A 15,593-nucleotide genomic window follows, 5' to 3' on the forward strand; every position below is an offset into this window, starting at 1 on the left:
AGCGCCCAGCCCCACAGGGACAGCTCAGAGCTGCTCCTTGGGCTGGGGGCTGCTGGGCAGGGGCAGTGGGGCCGTGCTCCAGGCAGGGAGGGGATGCCCCAGCCAGGCTCCCTGTGCCCATGGAGAGAGGCAAAGGCACCCCTGGGCGTGGTGGGGCTGGGCAGCGTGGCCCTGCTTGCAGGGGGAGTTATCCCAGATCAGGAGCTGCCAGAGGGATTGCTCTGGCCAGGGAAGGCTCTCATTCCCACTCTCATTGCCACTCTCATTCCCATCTCTTGCAGCCTGAAAGGCCCAGTGCTGGAGCAGCCCAGTGCTGGAGCAGCGCAGGCTCCACAGAGTTCCACAAGAGACCAGAGGGATGGGGTTTGCATTCCCACCCCCATTCCCTACAAAGTGCAGTTTTGCACCATTTGAACATTTCCACTCACATGTTCCCCTTCAGGGGTCACTTTTCTGAGCAGGTGGGAGCTTCAGAGAGGAGTCCTGCTTTGAGAGATGAGTTTCTCAAACAGCTTCATGGCCTCCAAGTTGTGGCTTTAATAAAACCCCAAATTTCCATGGCAGTGCAACGGAACAATAAAACCTGACAGCACAGGCAGCTCCTTCACCCCATTTCCTTCCTGGCAGTGCAACTGCAATTTCCCAAGTTATAAACACCCTCAGAAGCCAAGCCCAGCATCTCCTGCAGGTTCCACTGCACTTCCCCAGCTCCTGCAGGTTGTACCTGCTCCTGGGACATCCCTCCCAGAGCCTTTGGGGGCTTTTCTGTGCAGCTTCAGTGTCCCACTGCATTGAGCTTCCCCACAAATCCCTCCCTGCGCTCTGGTGATGCTCAGATTCAGTAACACCAACCCAAGGTTTGCATGAGCGTGTGCCAGACCTCAAATATCCTGACTTTGGCTTTACCAGATTGCATCTTTAGGTTGAGAACAGCATTTTGAGGGTGGCATTTGTCCCAGTTCATGTCTGCAGGGAAAGTTCCCCCATGGGAACTGCTTGTGATGATTCCCTCAGCTCTCAGGGGGCAGAAAGAGGAAATTTTGGGGCAGAATCACCCCTTGCCATGATGATATTAAATGTATAAGCAAGCAAATGAGCTGGCTCTGTTTTATAGCCCAGCTTTACAGCTGAGGTGATTTATATATCAGGTGGGATGAAAAATGTTGGTGTAAAACCAGGCAAAACCCACTGGGTTTGGCCAATTACTCACTTGGTTCTTTGGGGCCTCTCAAATAAATCTCCAGATGGGTGTAATGAAACCACAACCCCCAAATCTGAAAGAGGCCTCACCCAACCTGTGTGCAGCTGAATCTCACACTCTGGAAAGAGGGGAAACAATCAGGTGGGAAAATGTGAGCCCCACCAGGCTGCAAACCCGAAACCTTCTGGGGTTTGTTTGTTCGTGGCAGGGAGGGCAGGGCTGCGGGAAGGGCTGGGTCCTTCTGCCTCTGGCCCTTTCTGAGGGATGAACCCTCCTCAGAGACAAGAGGAAAAACCTTTCCCATGGGATAAGGACTCAAACACAGCCCTGTGAGTGCTGAGCCCTTGCAGGGCCCAAAGGGGCTCCAGGAGAGCTGAGAGGGACTGAGGACAAGGATGGAGGGACACGACACAGGGAATGGCTTCAGAATGACACAGGGCAGGGCTGGATGGGATATTGGGAATTGGGAATTGTTCCCTGGCAGGGTGGGCAGCCCTGGCACAGGTGCCCAGAGCAGCTGTGGCTGCCCCTGGATCCCTGCAGTGCCCAAGGCCAGGCTGGACACTGGGGCTGGGAGCCCCTGGGACAGTGGGAGGTGTCCCTGGGACAGGGGAAGGTGTCCCTGCCATGGCAGGGGTGGCACTGGATGATCTTTCAGGTCCCTTCCAAACCATTCCATGATTCCAGAACTGTTGGTGATTGCAGATGAGCAGGACAGGCAGATCATGAAATAATTTCTCTGAAAAGTGTGGGGAAATGCAGATTTCCTGGAGTGCTTTTCCTGCTTTTGTGATATATTGCAAATGTCTTCTGGTCATTATTTGCTGCGCTGTCTTTATCTGCTTTTATCTGCTCTCATTGTTCCAAGGTGCAGCCAGGGTGGTTGTTTTGCTCTGTCCAGCTCATGGCTGGAGGTGCACCATGTTCCAGGTTCCCTGCCCACCCTGGCTCCTCAGGGTGAGGAATTTTGGGGTGCAGGACCCTCCTTGCCCAGCTTGGAGCTCCTCACCCCCTGTGTCACAGCCTGGAGCAGGTGTCTGTGCCTGGATTACCAATGTGTGAGGCAAAACTTGGGAAGGAACCATGGGAGACAGAGGAGAACTGAGATCCTGGCTGTTGGGGATGCAGGTGAGAATTGGAGCAAAGCTCTGTGAAAGAAAGCCCTGAGTGATTTCCGTCCTTTTCTGCCACTCTGAGTGACATCCATCTCTCCAGAACAAGCCAAAATTCACCTTCTCCTGCAGGCAGCTCAGGATACAGCCACAAAACACCATTTGCTGAAACTCCTTGACAATAATTGTCACTTCCAGGGGAAGGAGCCCATGGCCTCACTCTGCTTGCCATTCCATGGGCAGCACTGTGTGCTTAGCCTGGCCGAGTGGACACGGGCTCCAGGGATAGAAATGTCGTGTAACATGAGAGAAAGCATCAGCAGAATATTTATGTAATGAAATGTGAACGATCCCTGCTGGGGCAGGGCAGGGCAGAGAGGAGCTCTGCTCCTGTGCAGTGCCACAGGGAGGGACAGGGCACAGAACAGCCCTGGCAGAGGCAGGAAGGGGCCTTTATTGGGAAATGTGATCTGCCTTTCTAGCAAAACCTGACAGAGGACACCAAGGCATCTGCAGGATCTCATCTGAGGGCAGCTGTCTGAATTACGTTTCAGCTGGGCATGGAATGGTTCCCTTTGTTTGGAGGATAAATATCCGTGCTGGAGCTCAGGGCTGGGCTGGGCAGCAGAGCCAGCCCCGTTTCCCCACTCCATGGAGGATCCAGCCCTGGGAAGGGCTGCAGGGACCATTCTGGGCTGCTGGGATTCAGCTCTGGGCTGCAGTGCTCTCAGGGCTATCTGGAGCTGCTGGGGTTAATTTGGGATTGTCACAGCTCCTGTATCCTGATCCTACAGGCCAGGAGTCAGGGGCACTCCTGCAGAAAAGGCTCCTCTCTTCTCACGTCCTGAGTGGCACCAAAAGGATGTGGGACACCCCCAGCCTGGGGACACCCCCAACTTGGGGACACCCCCAACTTGGGGACACCCCCAGCTTGTGCCAGGGGAGAGCGCAGGGCACAGCCCCCTCTCCCTCCCGGCCTGGGGAAGGGTGTTGGGGTGGGGGCAGCACCTTGGCAGTGCTCAGGGGGAGCTGAAAAGTGAGGAGAGACATTTGGGGTTGGGACTAGAGGATTTTCCCCTTTCAACCCAAACCATTCTGTGATTTTTATTTATTTAATTTTTTAAAGCAATTTCCATGAATGCTGGCTTGTTATCTTCCCAGCTGAGCTTTCTGGGCCCTTCCACACCAGGGCTGTGTTCAGCCCTTGCTGTTTCCTGAGAGCAGGAGCTGAGGCTGCTCCTGTCAGCTCTGCAGACATTTTGATCCTTTTGCTGTCTGTGGAGTCACAGCCCGAGTACGATGACAGGCAAAAAAAAATACAGTGACTCTGCCTCCCCTTTCCAATGCAAGCCCTTTGCCAGAGCAATAAAAAACTTTAAACAATGGCCAGTCATGACATAAACCAGCCCTGGAGCTGTCTGCCAAAATTCACCTCAAGAAAAGAGGGCCAGAAATAAACAGTAACCTATAAAAAGCCCCACAGACCTAGAGAGAGTCCTCTCAGTGTGTTAATTGCTTTCACATCTGGCTCTGAAATGAGGAGTGTGTAAGGCAAGGAGAGGCCACCAATAACTCACTGCAGCTGAGCACTAAAGCATGTGTGGAGCATCAATCACCAGAGCCATCCACTTCTACAGAGCCCTCAGATGTGGGGCTCACGTTTAAATTCTGTGTTTAAACTGCCCTGAAATAATGGGGCTGATGTTAATAAACAGCACATGGCTAAGCACTTTCACAGGTGGGATATTTCAAGGTAAATGGAGAGAGACTAGGTTAATTTCCCTTTCTCCCTCCATCAGTTTTTGGAGCAGTTTGTGCCTGCCCCTCTTGGGCAGGAGTCAGCCCCAGGGTGGGGGCAAGGTGTGACAGCCCAGGGCTGCAGCGAGGTGGGGAGTACCAAGGACAGAGCTGGGGATGGTTTCAGGATGGTTTCTGAGTGCCAAGGGGGTGTCCCCAGGCTGTGACCTTGGAGAGCTCCTGTGGGATGGGGACAGAGCTTTGGTGGATCCCTGCACCCCCTGCTCGGGCTCCTTTCCCCTCTCAGGCCAGGTCTGCCCCTTGTGTGCCTCAGGGGGCTCCTCCTGCCCCCAGACCTGCTGGATGGGGCAGCTGGGAGGCTCAGGGGGGGCTGTAGAGCCCCGTGCCCTGATGGGGCTGTGAGAGCCCCGTGCCCTGCTGGATGGGGCAGCTGGGGGGTTCTGGGGGGCTGTGAGAGCCCCATGCCCTGCAGGGGCTGGGGGGTTCTGGGAGGTTCTGGGCTCTGAGAGCCCCGTGCCCTGCTGGGGCAGTGCAGGGCACACCATCCCCACTGCCCTGGCCTTGGCAGTGCCCCCAGGGCAGGCAGCAAAGCCAGAGCTCCCCCAGCCCAGAGGCACTGACAGGCTGCAGGGAGGCTCTCCCTGAACCCAGTGTTTGATTTCTGGTGGTTCCTGGGCACTGCTGAGAGCATCACCAGTAAATGATGACATTTCTGAGGCCACCACTGCTGTAATTACAGGAGTGATCCCAGGCTTAACCTTGGGGATGAGCAGAGCCTGCCCTGAGCATCTGTGGTTTGGTGGTTGTGACTCACCACGAGAGCTTGGGGAGGGATTTGTGATGATTTATTCATGCCACTTTTATTGTTTGGAAAGCTCACTCAAATGCTGCTTTGGTTAGACTGAATAATTCAGCTGCCAGTCTACTCTAGGTTTAGTTTTGATCTCTTTATTGCTTTCTCTCTAAGAGCCTCGTGTCCAGAGGTGAAAATCATCTCAGGGAATCATGGAATGGTTTGGGCTGGGAGGAGACCTAAGGCCCATCTCACCCCACCCTGCCATGGGCAGGGACACCCCCTGTCCCAGGCTGCTCCAGCCCCATCCATCCCAGGCCACGCTGGGTTCTGGGGTTCTGTGAATGAGCAGCTGATCCCTTTCAGGCAGGTGCAGCACCCCTGGGAGCCAGGGGAATATTCCAATGTGAGTGAAGGGAGCCAGGGGAGTATTCCAGTGAGTGAAGGAGTGCCTGGGCTCTGCTGGGTACGTGCAGGCTCACAGGGCTGTACAAAGCATCTGCAGCTGGGTATTTTCAGCAGGGCAGCTTCTGACCCAGTGTAATGCTGTATTAATAGACAGCAGAATGCAGAGCTGTGACACAAGGATTGACAGCTCTTGGCAGCAGATTTTGTACTCAGGTACCTAAATGTGTCCCTTGCAATTCCAGTTTGGCCAGCCTGGGCTGCCGTGCTGAGAACTGGCACCTCTGCTTCCCATCAGCTTCCTGGGCTCAGCCTGGTTTTGTTCTTTCATTCTGTGCTAAACTGGTCGAGGCTTCAGCACAAGCTGTGTCCTCACGTGTCCACCCAGACTGGATGTGCCCCAGCACAACTGGGTGGGGACAGTGTGTAATTTTAGTGATGTCGCAGCTGTTGGAGCTGTAGTCAGAATCAAGGAACAAGGTTTAATTACTCAAATAAATGGTGGTGGTGTAAACAGCCTGTCCAATTCCCTGGGGTACTCAGAGATCTGGGATTCTGGGATCACAGAATCTGCACTTGGCAGCTGTTTGAGAGTCACTGTGGTATTTGTCTGTGTTACCTGTGCCAATTCTTTTCTTTGCAGCTTTTAGGATGCACACATCCTGTTGGATACTAGGAACAGGTTCCTCCCCAGAGGGTGCTGGCACTGCCCAGGGAATGGGCACAGCCCTGAGGCTGCCAGAGCTCAGGCTTGGACAGGCTGGGATGCCCAGGGGGGATTGCTGGGGGTCTGGGCAGGGCCAGGGGTCCCCAGGGATCCTTGTGGGTCCCTCCCAGCTCGGGGCATTCTGTGATTCTGTGGGACCAAGCTTGGCCCCCGTGATGTCCCTACTGTCCCTGTGCTGCCCCAGACGGTCCTGCCCGGCTGCACAGAGCACCCCTGGGCCATTTACAACGTTATCAAATAATTATTGCCTAATTTAGCAAATGCTTCCAGAGCCCTGGGGTTGCCTCCCACATCAGTGGTGTCCCTGACTGGGCAGTGATTCATCTGAACAGAATTAGCACGGGCAGGGCGTGAGAGCCCGGCTGAGCTGGGAGCGTGCAGGGAGCAGAGCTGGGCTGATCCAGGTGGGTGTCCTGCTGGGGACAGCTTGGCAGGCCTTCACTGCCATCGTTTATCTGCTCAGGCTGCAGAAAAGCCAGCTGATGGGCTGAATGGTTTGTTTCAGGTTGATGGAGCTGATTGCTGCTGAGGCAGGACGTGTGTTTGGGGTGAAATGAAGATGTGCTGCACTTTGTGTCCACCAAGCACTCTGTGTTCCATTTTCTGTCACTCTTTGGCCAGAGGCAGAGCTGCCACAGGGAGCCAGCTCAGGAGGGTGGCCTGGGGTCACCAGGACCTGGGGGGAAAGCCCTCGATGCAGTGCCAGTCTGCAGCTGCAGGAGCTGGGGGAATCAGGAGAAACTGAGGCTGTGAGAGGGCAGAAACACCAGCCTGGGTCCGCGATGGGCCGTGGACACAGCTGGGAAATGAAGAAGATGAAGATGCCCCTGTGGGGAAGGTGAGATGTGGAAGCTGCCACAGCAGAGCTGGTGTTCCCAGAGGCTGGGCAGAGACCCCTGGGTGAGCTGGGGTGCCTGGGCTCACCCAGCACCCATCCCAGCCCCTCTTGTCCCTGCTCCAGGCCAAGCCAGCCTGTGCAGGGCGGGTCAATGGCCAGGACGGGTCACAGAGCCCAGGCAGCATCACAGAGCCACCCAGAACCCAGCCTGGGCACGGAACCCCGTCCATGGCAACGGGCACACAGAGGCGGGCAGTGCCAGCGCCACCCCAGAGCCAGAGATGAGCAGCAGCCCCCCTGGGCACCCCCAGGCCTGAGGGGGAGCTGTGCTCACCGAGGGAGGCCCCGCACGGCTGGTACTGACCCCAGCCCCAACCCCAGCCCCAAACCCAGCTTTGTGTGCCCGTGCCCAGGGGTGCTGGCAGCTCCCATCCCAACCTGGCTCATCCCCAGGGGCATGCAAGAGCGTTCATTCCAGCTGGAAATGCTAGGAAAGCAATCCAGCCCATTCCCAAGGCTTTTCCCCTCTCAAACACTTGTCTGTCGGTGTCTGAAGGGGAAGGATTTGGTGGCAGGGTGGGAGACAGGGAAAGCATCCCCCAGTGTCCAAAACCTGCTCCCCGGGTAAATAAGGCAGGGAATGGCAGTGGCCTGTCCCCAGCAGGGACAAAGGGCTGCAGTGACTCGTTTGTGGGAGCAGCACATGCAGGGGCTTTGGTGGAGCTCAGCACAGACCGCTCCTCCTCGGTTCTGCCGAGGTGACTCAGAGCCAGTCACACCTGGAAAGATTTTGTGCTGAATTTGGGGGTGTGAGTGTCCCACTGCCCCATCCCAGAGCCTTTGGCCAGGCTGGGTCCTGGGATCAGACTCACTGGCCTGGGTTGGAAGGGACCATCCCTGCCATGGCAGGGACACCTTCCACTGTCCCAGGGACACCTCCCACTGTCCCAGGTGCTCCCAGCCCCCATGTCCAGCCTGGCCTTGGGCACTGCCAGGGATCCAGGGGCTGCCACAGCTGCTCTGGGCACCTGTGCCAGGGCCTGCCCACCTTGCCAGGGGAGGTCATTAGATTGACAGGGAAAATGAAGGAGTAATGGGAAATAAGGAATTAAGGAAGAAGGAAAACAAAGGTATAAATCTGTCATCCTCCTGAGCAGCCATAATTTGTCTCTCTCCTCATTTCAAGACCTGACACGAGATACCAACAACAAAGTTGGTCTCAAATCCCTCCCTATCCAGATGCCTGGGATGCTGTCAGAGGGGATTTGCATTCAGGAGATTTAGGGGCTCTGTGGGTGCCCTGGGCAGGGCTGGTCCCATCACCCATTGGGTGTTGCTGTAAGAGGTACCACGAGCACAGGAACTTTCTGAGCAAGATTTTCCTCTGCCCCCTTTGTGCAGGACCCGCACCAGCAGCATTCCAGGATGGAACTCTACGGCTATCCCTTGAAAGCCAAGTTTAACCAGCCACGGCCACCCCCTCCCAAGGTCCTGCCAGCGACCCACACGGCCGCTGGCTACAAGAACCGCATTCCCTTCAACCCCTCCGAGAGCTTCAACATGCCATGGATGCCCAACTCCTACTACAAAGCAGCTGCCCTCAACCCCACCCTATCTCCCCTCACCGAGAGCTTCCCGGGGCTGCCCCCCACCAAGATGATTCCTTTCATTTCCGAGAGACCCAGTGGGGTCTTCACCCGGCACACGCTGGACGACTGGCACAGGTCCAACATGACCAACTACAAGGAGTCGGAGACGACACGGCACAACGCGGAGCGCCTGCGCGCCGACCTCACGCGCACCATCAAGGACGTGTACCAGCAGGCCAAGAGGACGCAGGGGGAGAGCACCAAGAACCTGGGCGAGCGCATCAATGACATCGAGTACTGGAAGTCCGAGCTCTGCATCGAGCTGGACGCCATGATCAGGGAGACCAACTCCCTGATGGACATGCAGAAACGGCTGGAGAGAGCCCTGGCCGACACCGAGGGCCCCTTCCAGGTAGGGACCCTGCATCCCCAGCCCACACATCTGCAGCCACTCAAACCTCTAATAAAGCCCTGTAACATTGGAAAGGTTTCAAGAAGAGCCCATTAGCCGAGTCAGTGATAAACAAATCCCCTGCATCTGCTGCATCCTCCTCCAGCACATGCTGAGCACATCACTGCAGTGTTTGTTTTAGCAGATATTTCTGTATCCCAAATACTGGCTTGGGACACAAAAGCCTGTCTTACTACAAGGCTCTGGGGAGGTCCTCACCGGGCCTGACAGGGGTCCCTGAACTTGCTGTGGTGGCTGGGGACACGAGGGCTCCATCCCTTTGGTCCCCTGCTGATGTGGCACTTGGCTGCTGCTGTCAGCTAACCCTGCTGCCTCGGCAGCTTTCTGCAGGCCGCCATCCTGTGCCCACCTGCACTTTCCCTTCCTGCATCCCCTGCCATGGGCACAGTCCCTGCAGGGAGCCCTGTGCCTGCAGCCAGCGCTGATGTCACCCCTTGTCCCCACCAGGTCGCTCACAAGTGTTTGCTCAACCGGGAGAAGAGGATGGGCATTGACCTGGTCAACGACGACGTGGAGAAACAGCTTGTCACAGTGAGTGTGGCACATCCAGCCTGTGACACAGCTGGTTCTACCTAAACTCCCCTGAACAAGTCTGGCAGCCCCGTTCCCTCACTGGCTCTTCAGCACTGCTGAGGTGCTGAATTCTTCCACCCCCAAACCTGCTGGGGAGGGGCTGGTGCTCCCACCCAGCAGCGTGGCCCCGGGACAGGAAGGAAGAGCTGGAAAGGAGCGGGGTTTGGTTTATCAGGGTCCTCTGACCCTCTTTGGGGAGCCCGTGAGATGGCTCTGCCTTTCTGAGCGCTGCCTGCACAGACCTCGCTTTGTTTGTGTGATCTGTGTCCGCAGCACATTCTGTATATTGCACACACACACGGAGAGGGCAGGGTGTGCCCGACAGCGTGTCTGCTTTCCCCAGCTATATTCGTTGGGCTAATAAAAGGTATTAACTCCACCTGCTCAGCTCTGCTTTGCTCAGGGCAGAGTGGCTGCAGCAGGACTGTCACTGCATGCTCAGGCAATGGATTTAATAGAAATCATAAAAACCTGCACTCCTGCCTGCCTTTATCTAAGCTGCTTTAAATCATGAATTAAAAGCAAGCATGGCACAGCAAATGGGATCCTAATGCAGGGTACAGTGAAATATAATCACTGCAAAAGCCTCACGGAACTGGGAAGGAAATTGCAGCCCCTGGGCCTGTGAAGCCACTGCTCTCTTAGAAGATATTTTGTTATGAGTCAGGCCCTGAAAAATTAAAATATTAGTTTGAAGGTCATGAGGGTTTAGGAAAATTATCAGAGCTGGTATCTCCATAATGCCATTTGGGTTTTTTAATGTTTGGGATGCATTTAGGCTGTGCTTTCAGCTGGCTTCTGCAGACAGGAGGGATTGAAAACCCCTGGGTTTGGAGCACTGATCACCTGTCTGGAAACCCTTATGGGTACAATAGGCTTGTGCTGGACCAAGGGAACTGAGAGCAGCATCAGCCTTCCCCCGGGGGAGCTGAACCCTGCCTAGAACTGAAAACGCCTAAACGGGGTTTACACCAAAGTTCTCTTGTCCCCTATGGATGGGATTTCTTGTGGGGAGGAAAATGCCCCGGGACTGGGGATGGGGATGTGCGGCACCACTGGCCCAGGGCACTGGCCCGTGCTTGCTGTGGGAGAAGGGGAATTCCTGCTGTGTGCCCCCGGGGCAGGAGTGCCCAGGGCGTCTGAGCACGATGCTGATGGGGCTGTTCTGCCTTTGCCCAGGAAATCAAGATCATCAGGTCCTGCCGGGAGAGGCTGCAGAAGTGCCTGGACACGGTGAATGCCCAGATCATGTAAGGAGGGCTGGGCCCTTGCTGCAGGGCTGGTGTGTGTTTGCAGCTGTGCCCCAGCAGAGCCCTGCGGGTTCAGTCCCTGCAGGCTCTGGGGGAGGCTCTGGGATGCTTTGGGAGCACAGAGGGGCTGAGGGCACAGGATGGGCACAGAGCCATCCCACGGCTCCATCCCCACTGAGGCTGCTGTTGGTGTGCTCCAGGTGCAACAAGGAGGCCCGGCAGGAGCTGGAGAAGGACCTGGCTGACAAGCAGCTGGGCCACCACATCGACAACAAGTGCTACCAGCTGAAGAACACCTCCAGAGGCATACACTTCTTCAAGGGCGTGGAGAGGATTGATGCCACGTGAGCTCTGGGGCCCGGCAGGGGCAGAGCAGGGGCTGGGGCTGCCCAGCCCTCTCTGGGGGCACATCCATCCCTCCTGGAGACACCACCCGAGGGGAGCTTGCCCTCTGGGCTCTCCATGGGAGAGGAACCCTCTGCTCTCAGCTGGATGCCAAAAACCCAGCGGGCAAAAGCGAGCCCACCCTAATTAAACATTAGATCAGGGCCCAGAGCTCAGCCTGCAAACGAATTCAGTCCAGCACCTCTGCACAGCTCATTAAGTTCGTGCACGTTTTCAGTGATGTCTCAGTGCTTGCCTGAGTGCTCCTCACTGATGGGAAGTCTGGAGGCTCAGCCCTGTATGGAGAGGGCCTGGCAGGGAGCTGAAATGACCCAGAAAATCAAGAAATGAGAACATGGTCCCGGGACAGGGTTCTGCTGCTTTTGGGTGCCAGGAATTCAGCTTTGGCTTTGCAGTAAATGAACAGTGACCTAACCCAGCACTCACAGAGAGATGCCCAAGTGGCAAAGGGCTGAGAGAATAAATCTGCTCACACAAACCCATGAAGTTTATGGAGAGGCACAGATTGAGACAATTTTTCTAGTAGTTTGAATAATTATTCACAGTAGAGCTCAGACATATTTAGACAGGCAACTGGATTGCAGAGGATCGAGGCTGAAATTCAGAGTGGGGTAAAATGTGCCGAGAATCAGCAGGTTTTAAATGGAGCTTATGTGGTATTTAAGTCTTTTGTTGATCTTGTTCTGGACTACTGCACAGGCAGGAACTTAATCCCAAATGCACAGAGAGGGAATGGAGTGGGATCTAAAACTCGTTTGGTTTAGTGGGAGACTGAGATGGGCTGTGAGCAAAAGGAATTGACTGAACTGTGATCTGTGTGTCCTTGTGAGGCTGGGAGTTCCTTGGCACTCAATGCCTCGAAGGTGCAAACAGAGCTCCGATTGGAATCTCTGTTTTTTATGGGAGAATCTTTTGCTTGTCTGAACTTTTTCTGGTTATCTTTGTGAGCATTTCATAAATATCATCAAACAAGCAGGGTCCAGCCATGAGTTGATAAATATAATCAGACAAGTGGGGTTTAGATCTCAATTGATAAATATCACCAAATGAACGGGGTCCAGCCCTCATTTGATAAATATAATCAAATGAATGGAGTTCAGCCCTCATTTGATAAGTGTCATCAAACGGATGGGGTCCAGCCCTCATTTGTTAAGTGTCATCAAACGGATGGGGTCCAGATGTTTCAGTTCCCCATAATTTAGTTCATAGCACAGATTTTCCTGCCTCAGTGTGCAGTGTGTTCCAAGGGCTGTGCTCTCCCCGCAGGGTCTCGGTGCCCGAGACATGGGCCAGGTTCACCGACAACAACATCTTCCGCTCGCAGAGCGCTCGCGCGGCCTCGGCCAAGCTGCGCGCCAGCACCGAGAGCCTCCTGATGGGCACAGCCGACGAGATGTGGCGCCAGTTCAGCAAGGTCAACGACGCCTTCACCAGCCGCATCACCGAGATCGCCAACGCCAAGAGCAAGATCCAGACACACCTGGCCAAGGTACCGGCCCCGCCCTTCCCGGGGACGGTGGCTGTCCCTGCGCTCCCTGCCCTGCTCTGCCACTGGCAGGGGGACAGCAGTGATGGGCCCTGGCTCGGGGCTGTGGGACTTGTGGGAAGCTTCCTGGGAAGGGCTCAGACCCTTGAAGTTCCAGCACTAGGGGCTGATGGCATGTCCTTAAATGAGGAGCCATTAAAACCTTTCCCTGATGGATGATCCATTCTTATGAGCAGCAAATTTGGGAAGCTGGTAATTCAATAGCTCCATCACCACTCCTAAACCTCTTCTGCTCCTAACTCTCCTCTGATGCGGCAGTGAGAGCAAAGATATTTTCCCTGAAAACTCTGCTGGATCTGGGCCTTGATGTGGCAGAGCAACAGAGGCCTGAGCCCAGGGGCTGTTTATTGAACTTGGGTTTTTTCCTGCACCAGCAGGAGAGAAGGGAATGATGTGATCACTTGAGAAGATATCTTTTCCCTGATTCCTGTGTTTGTTTCACCCCAGACACGGCAGGAAATCTTCCAGCTCGAGACCAAGATCCAAGTCATCCAGAAGACCATAAGGGACAAAGAGGTCCAGCTGAAGGTGGCCCAGACCCGGCTGGATGAGCGCTCGAGGAGACCCAATGTGGAGCTGTGCCGGGACGCCGCCCAGATCCGGTGAGGCCGGGTGCGGGGGCCCCAGGGCACTCAGGAGCATCTCTGCATGGCAAAATGTCTGCTTTCCCTAAATATTCCCTCCATAAGTGCCCTGGTCAAACCTAAAGCACTGAGCAGGTGTCCCAGCCCTCGGGTTCATCTTCTCTCCTGCCTCACCCAGTTGGCTGCTTGTGCTCAGTTTTGGAGGATAAACCCCTTGCTCTCCCTGCGGTGCCCCCCCAGCACCCTAAGGGGGCTTAGGAGAAGGAGGGAGAGGGGCTTTTACACAGGCAGAGAGTGACAGGGCAAGGGGCTGTGGCTTTAAATGCAGAGATGGCAGGGACAGATGGGATATTGGGAAAGCATTTCTCTCTGGGAGGGTGGGCAGGCCCTGGCACAGGGTGCCCAGGGCAGCTGTGGCTGCCCCTGGATCCCTGGCAGCACCCGAGGCCAGGCTGGACACTGGGGCTGGAGCAGCCTGGGACAGTGGGAGCTGTCCCTGCCATGGCAGGGGTGGCACTGGATGGGCTTTAATGTCCCTTCCAACCCAAACCATCTGGGATTCTGGTCTATGATTCTGTGATTCTGCTCTCTGACAGGCTGAGATTGAGGGCACAGAGCCCCTTCCTTTTGGGTAGCTCCAAGGATGGGTGCACATGCGGAGCTGTCCTCCCCTCAGTGGGCACACTGGAAATCCTTTCAAGGACTTTGGGATTGTGCCTCAGGGAGTGCCCAGTAGCAGCTCTGGGAGGCACCCAAAGCTCACAGCTCCTCCTGGGAGCCCTCTGAGCACAGTTCCCTTTTCAAAGTGATTTAAACCCAGCCCCGGAATTGGTTCAGCATCTCACACACTGCTGGTTTTCCCATCCTCCACTTGTTCCATGTTCCCTTTTACCTCTCCCAGTGCCCTGTCCTGCTGAGTGTGTCTCCTGTGCAGAACCCCTGCACAGGCAAATCCAGGAGGGTGAACCAACAAAGCCACAAGCCCAGAGAAATAGGAAACCAGAGCTGCTCGTCCCTGTTCTGGTGGCACAAGCTGCTCTGGCACATGTGGCTGAGCATATCCAGAGCTTTGGAACAAACTTCTCCACTCCTCCCCATGGAGGTTGGGAGGAGCTCTCCCATAGCAGGGCATGAGGGTGGGAATCACTTGAGTGTGCTGATGGGGAATCCTGTGCCCAGAGGGCCCATCTGGGTGGGCACCACCCCACGGGGGGCTCTGATGGGAGAACCCCATGCCCAGAGGGCCCATCTGGGTGGGCACCACCCCACGGGGGCTCTGATGGTCCCGCTGTTCTCCAGCCTTGTCCAGGAGGTGAACGAGATAAACGAGACGCTGCGGAACCTGCACCAGTGCCTGCGTGCCTCCGAGGACATGCTGCAGATGCTGGTGCGCTCCAAGGGGGTCCTGGAGCACGACCTGGTGGTCAAGAACAACTCTCTGTTCATCGACCAGGAGCGCTGCATGGGCATGCGCAAGAGCTACCCCAGCACCGTGCAGATCCTGGGCTACGTCTCGGCCGGGCTCACCTGAGCGTCCGGCACCCACGGCACGAAGCGTCCCCCCTTTCCCCCGCCGCTTTGCAAATATATTGTTGCAATTTCACAACTTTGGTAGTGTTTCATTTCCCGCTGTAAACTCCGCATGGAAATTAAACGGATGTTTTGTTTGTTGGGTTACCAGGATGATTCTTTTTTCCTTTGTGTTTTCTCTTTCACCGCGTGCCAGGAAGGAGCTGAAAATATCCTGTATGTCACCAAAGCCACCCACGGGGATCCATCCCTACCCTTCCAGGCTGTGCTTTCAGGAGAAAAACTGTTGCATCTTCCTCCTTTTGAGTGTGTGTGATGTGGAGAAGGCACAAGGGGAAGTAAAGCCACTTGTCAGAATAATGAGCTGCTGACATCCAGGATGGATTTTTAATGGTGCAGCAGAAGAAACACAAACTGTCCTGGAAAGAGTTGCAGTTTGTGCTGTTCCTAAAATAGAAAAATGTGCATTTTAAGCTGATTTCTAATGATAATTGCTTTGCTTTTGAAAAATGTTAAATGCCATAAAAAAATGTCAGTGTTGGGGTTTTAAAAAGAGGAAGTAGATTCGACTTGGAGAAAGTTCATTGAAGAAAATGCTGTGGGTTTAATTTTGGGTTCCTGGTTTAACCTCTCACTTGCAGTTCTTTGGCGGGAGCACCAAAGCAGTTTGAAGATAAAGAGATTAATCCGTGTTTAAGCCCCTCTGGCTGCATGGAGCCTTTTCTCCTGCTGTAAATCCTGATTTACCAAGTACTGGAATCTCCAGAGGGATAAGTCTTCAATCAATCTGAGGCTGAGTGTGAAAGTCAC

General features: G+C 55.1%; 2 protein-coding genes across 2 annotated transcripts in view; both read left to right on the forward strand.

Annotated features, from left to right (window-relative positions):
• Positions 1–15,593, forward strand: part of PIK3R6 (phosphoinositide-3-kinase regulatory subunit 6) — a 258,611-nt gene that overhangs the window by 154,308 nt on the left and 88,710 nt on the right. The gene's annotated exons all lie outside the window — the stretch shown is intronic.
• TEKT3 (tektin 3) lies at positions 8,260–14,784 on the forward strand. Its single transcript, XM_054278955.1, has 7 exons — positions 8,260–8,835; positions 9,343–9,426; positions 10,648–10,718; positions 10,919–11,062; positions 12,390–12,612; positions 13,117–13,271; positions 14,553–14,784. The coding sequence occupies exons 1-7, from the start codon at positions 8,260–8,262 to the stop codon at positions 14,782–14,784; spliced, it is 1,485 nt and encodes a 494-aa protein (XP_054134930.1).

This window comes from Melozone crissalis, unplaced genomic scaffold (genome assembly GCF_028551555.1).
Source record: "Melozone crissalis strain CALT ecotype California unplaced genomic scaffold, PUWL_Pcris_2 ptg000026l_1, whole genome shotgun sequence".
NCBI classification, from domain to species: domain Eukaryota; kingdom Metazoa; phylum Chordata; class Aves; order Passeriformes; family Passerellidae; genus Melozone; species Melozone crissalis.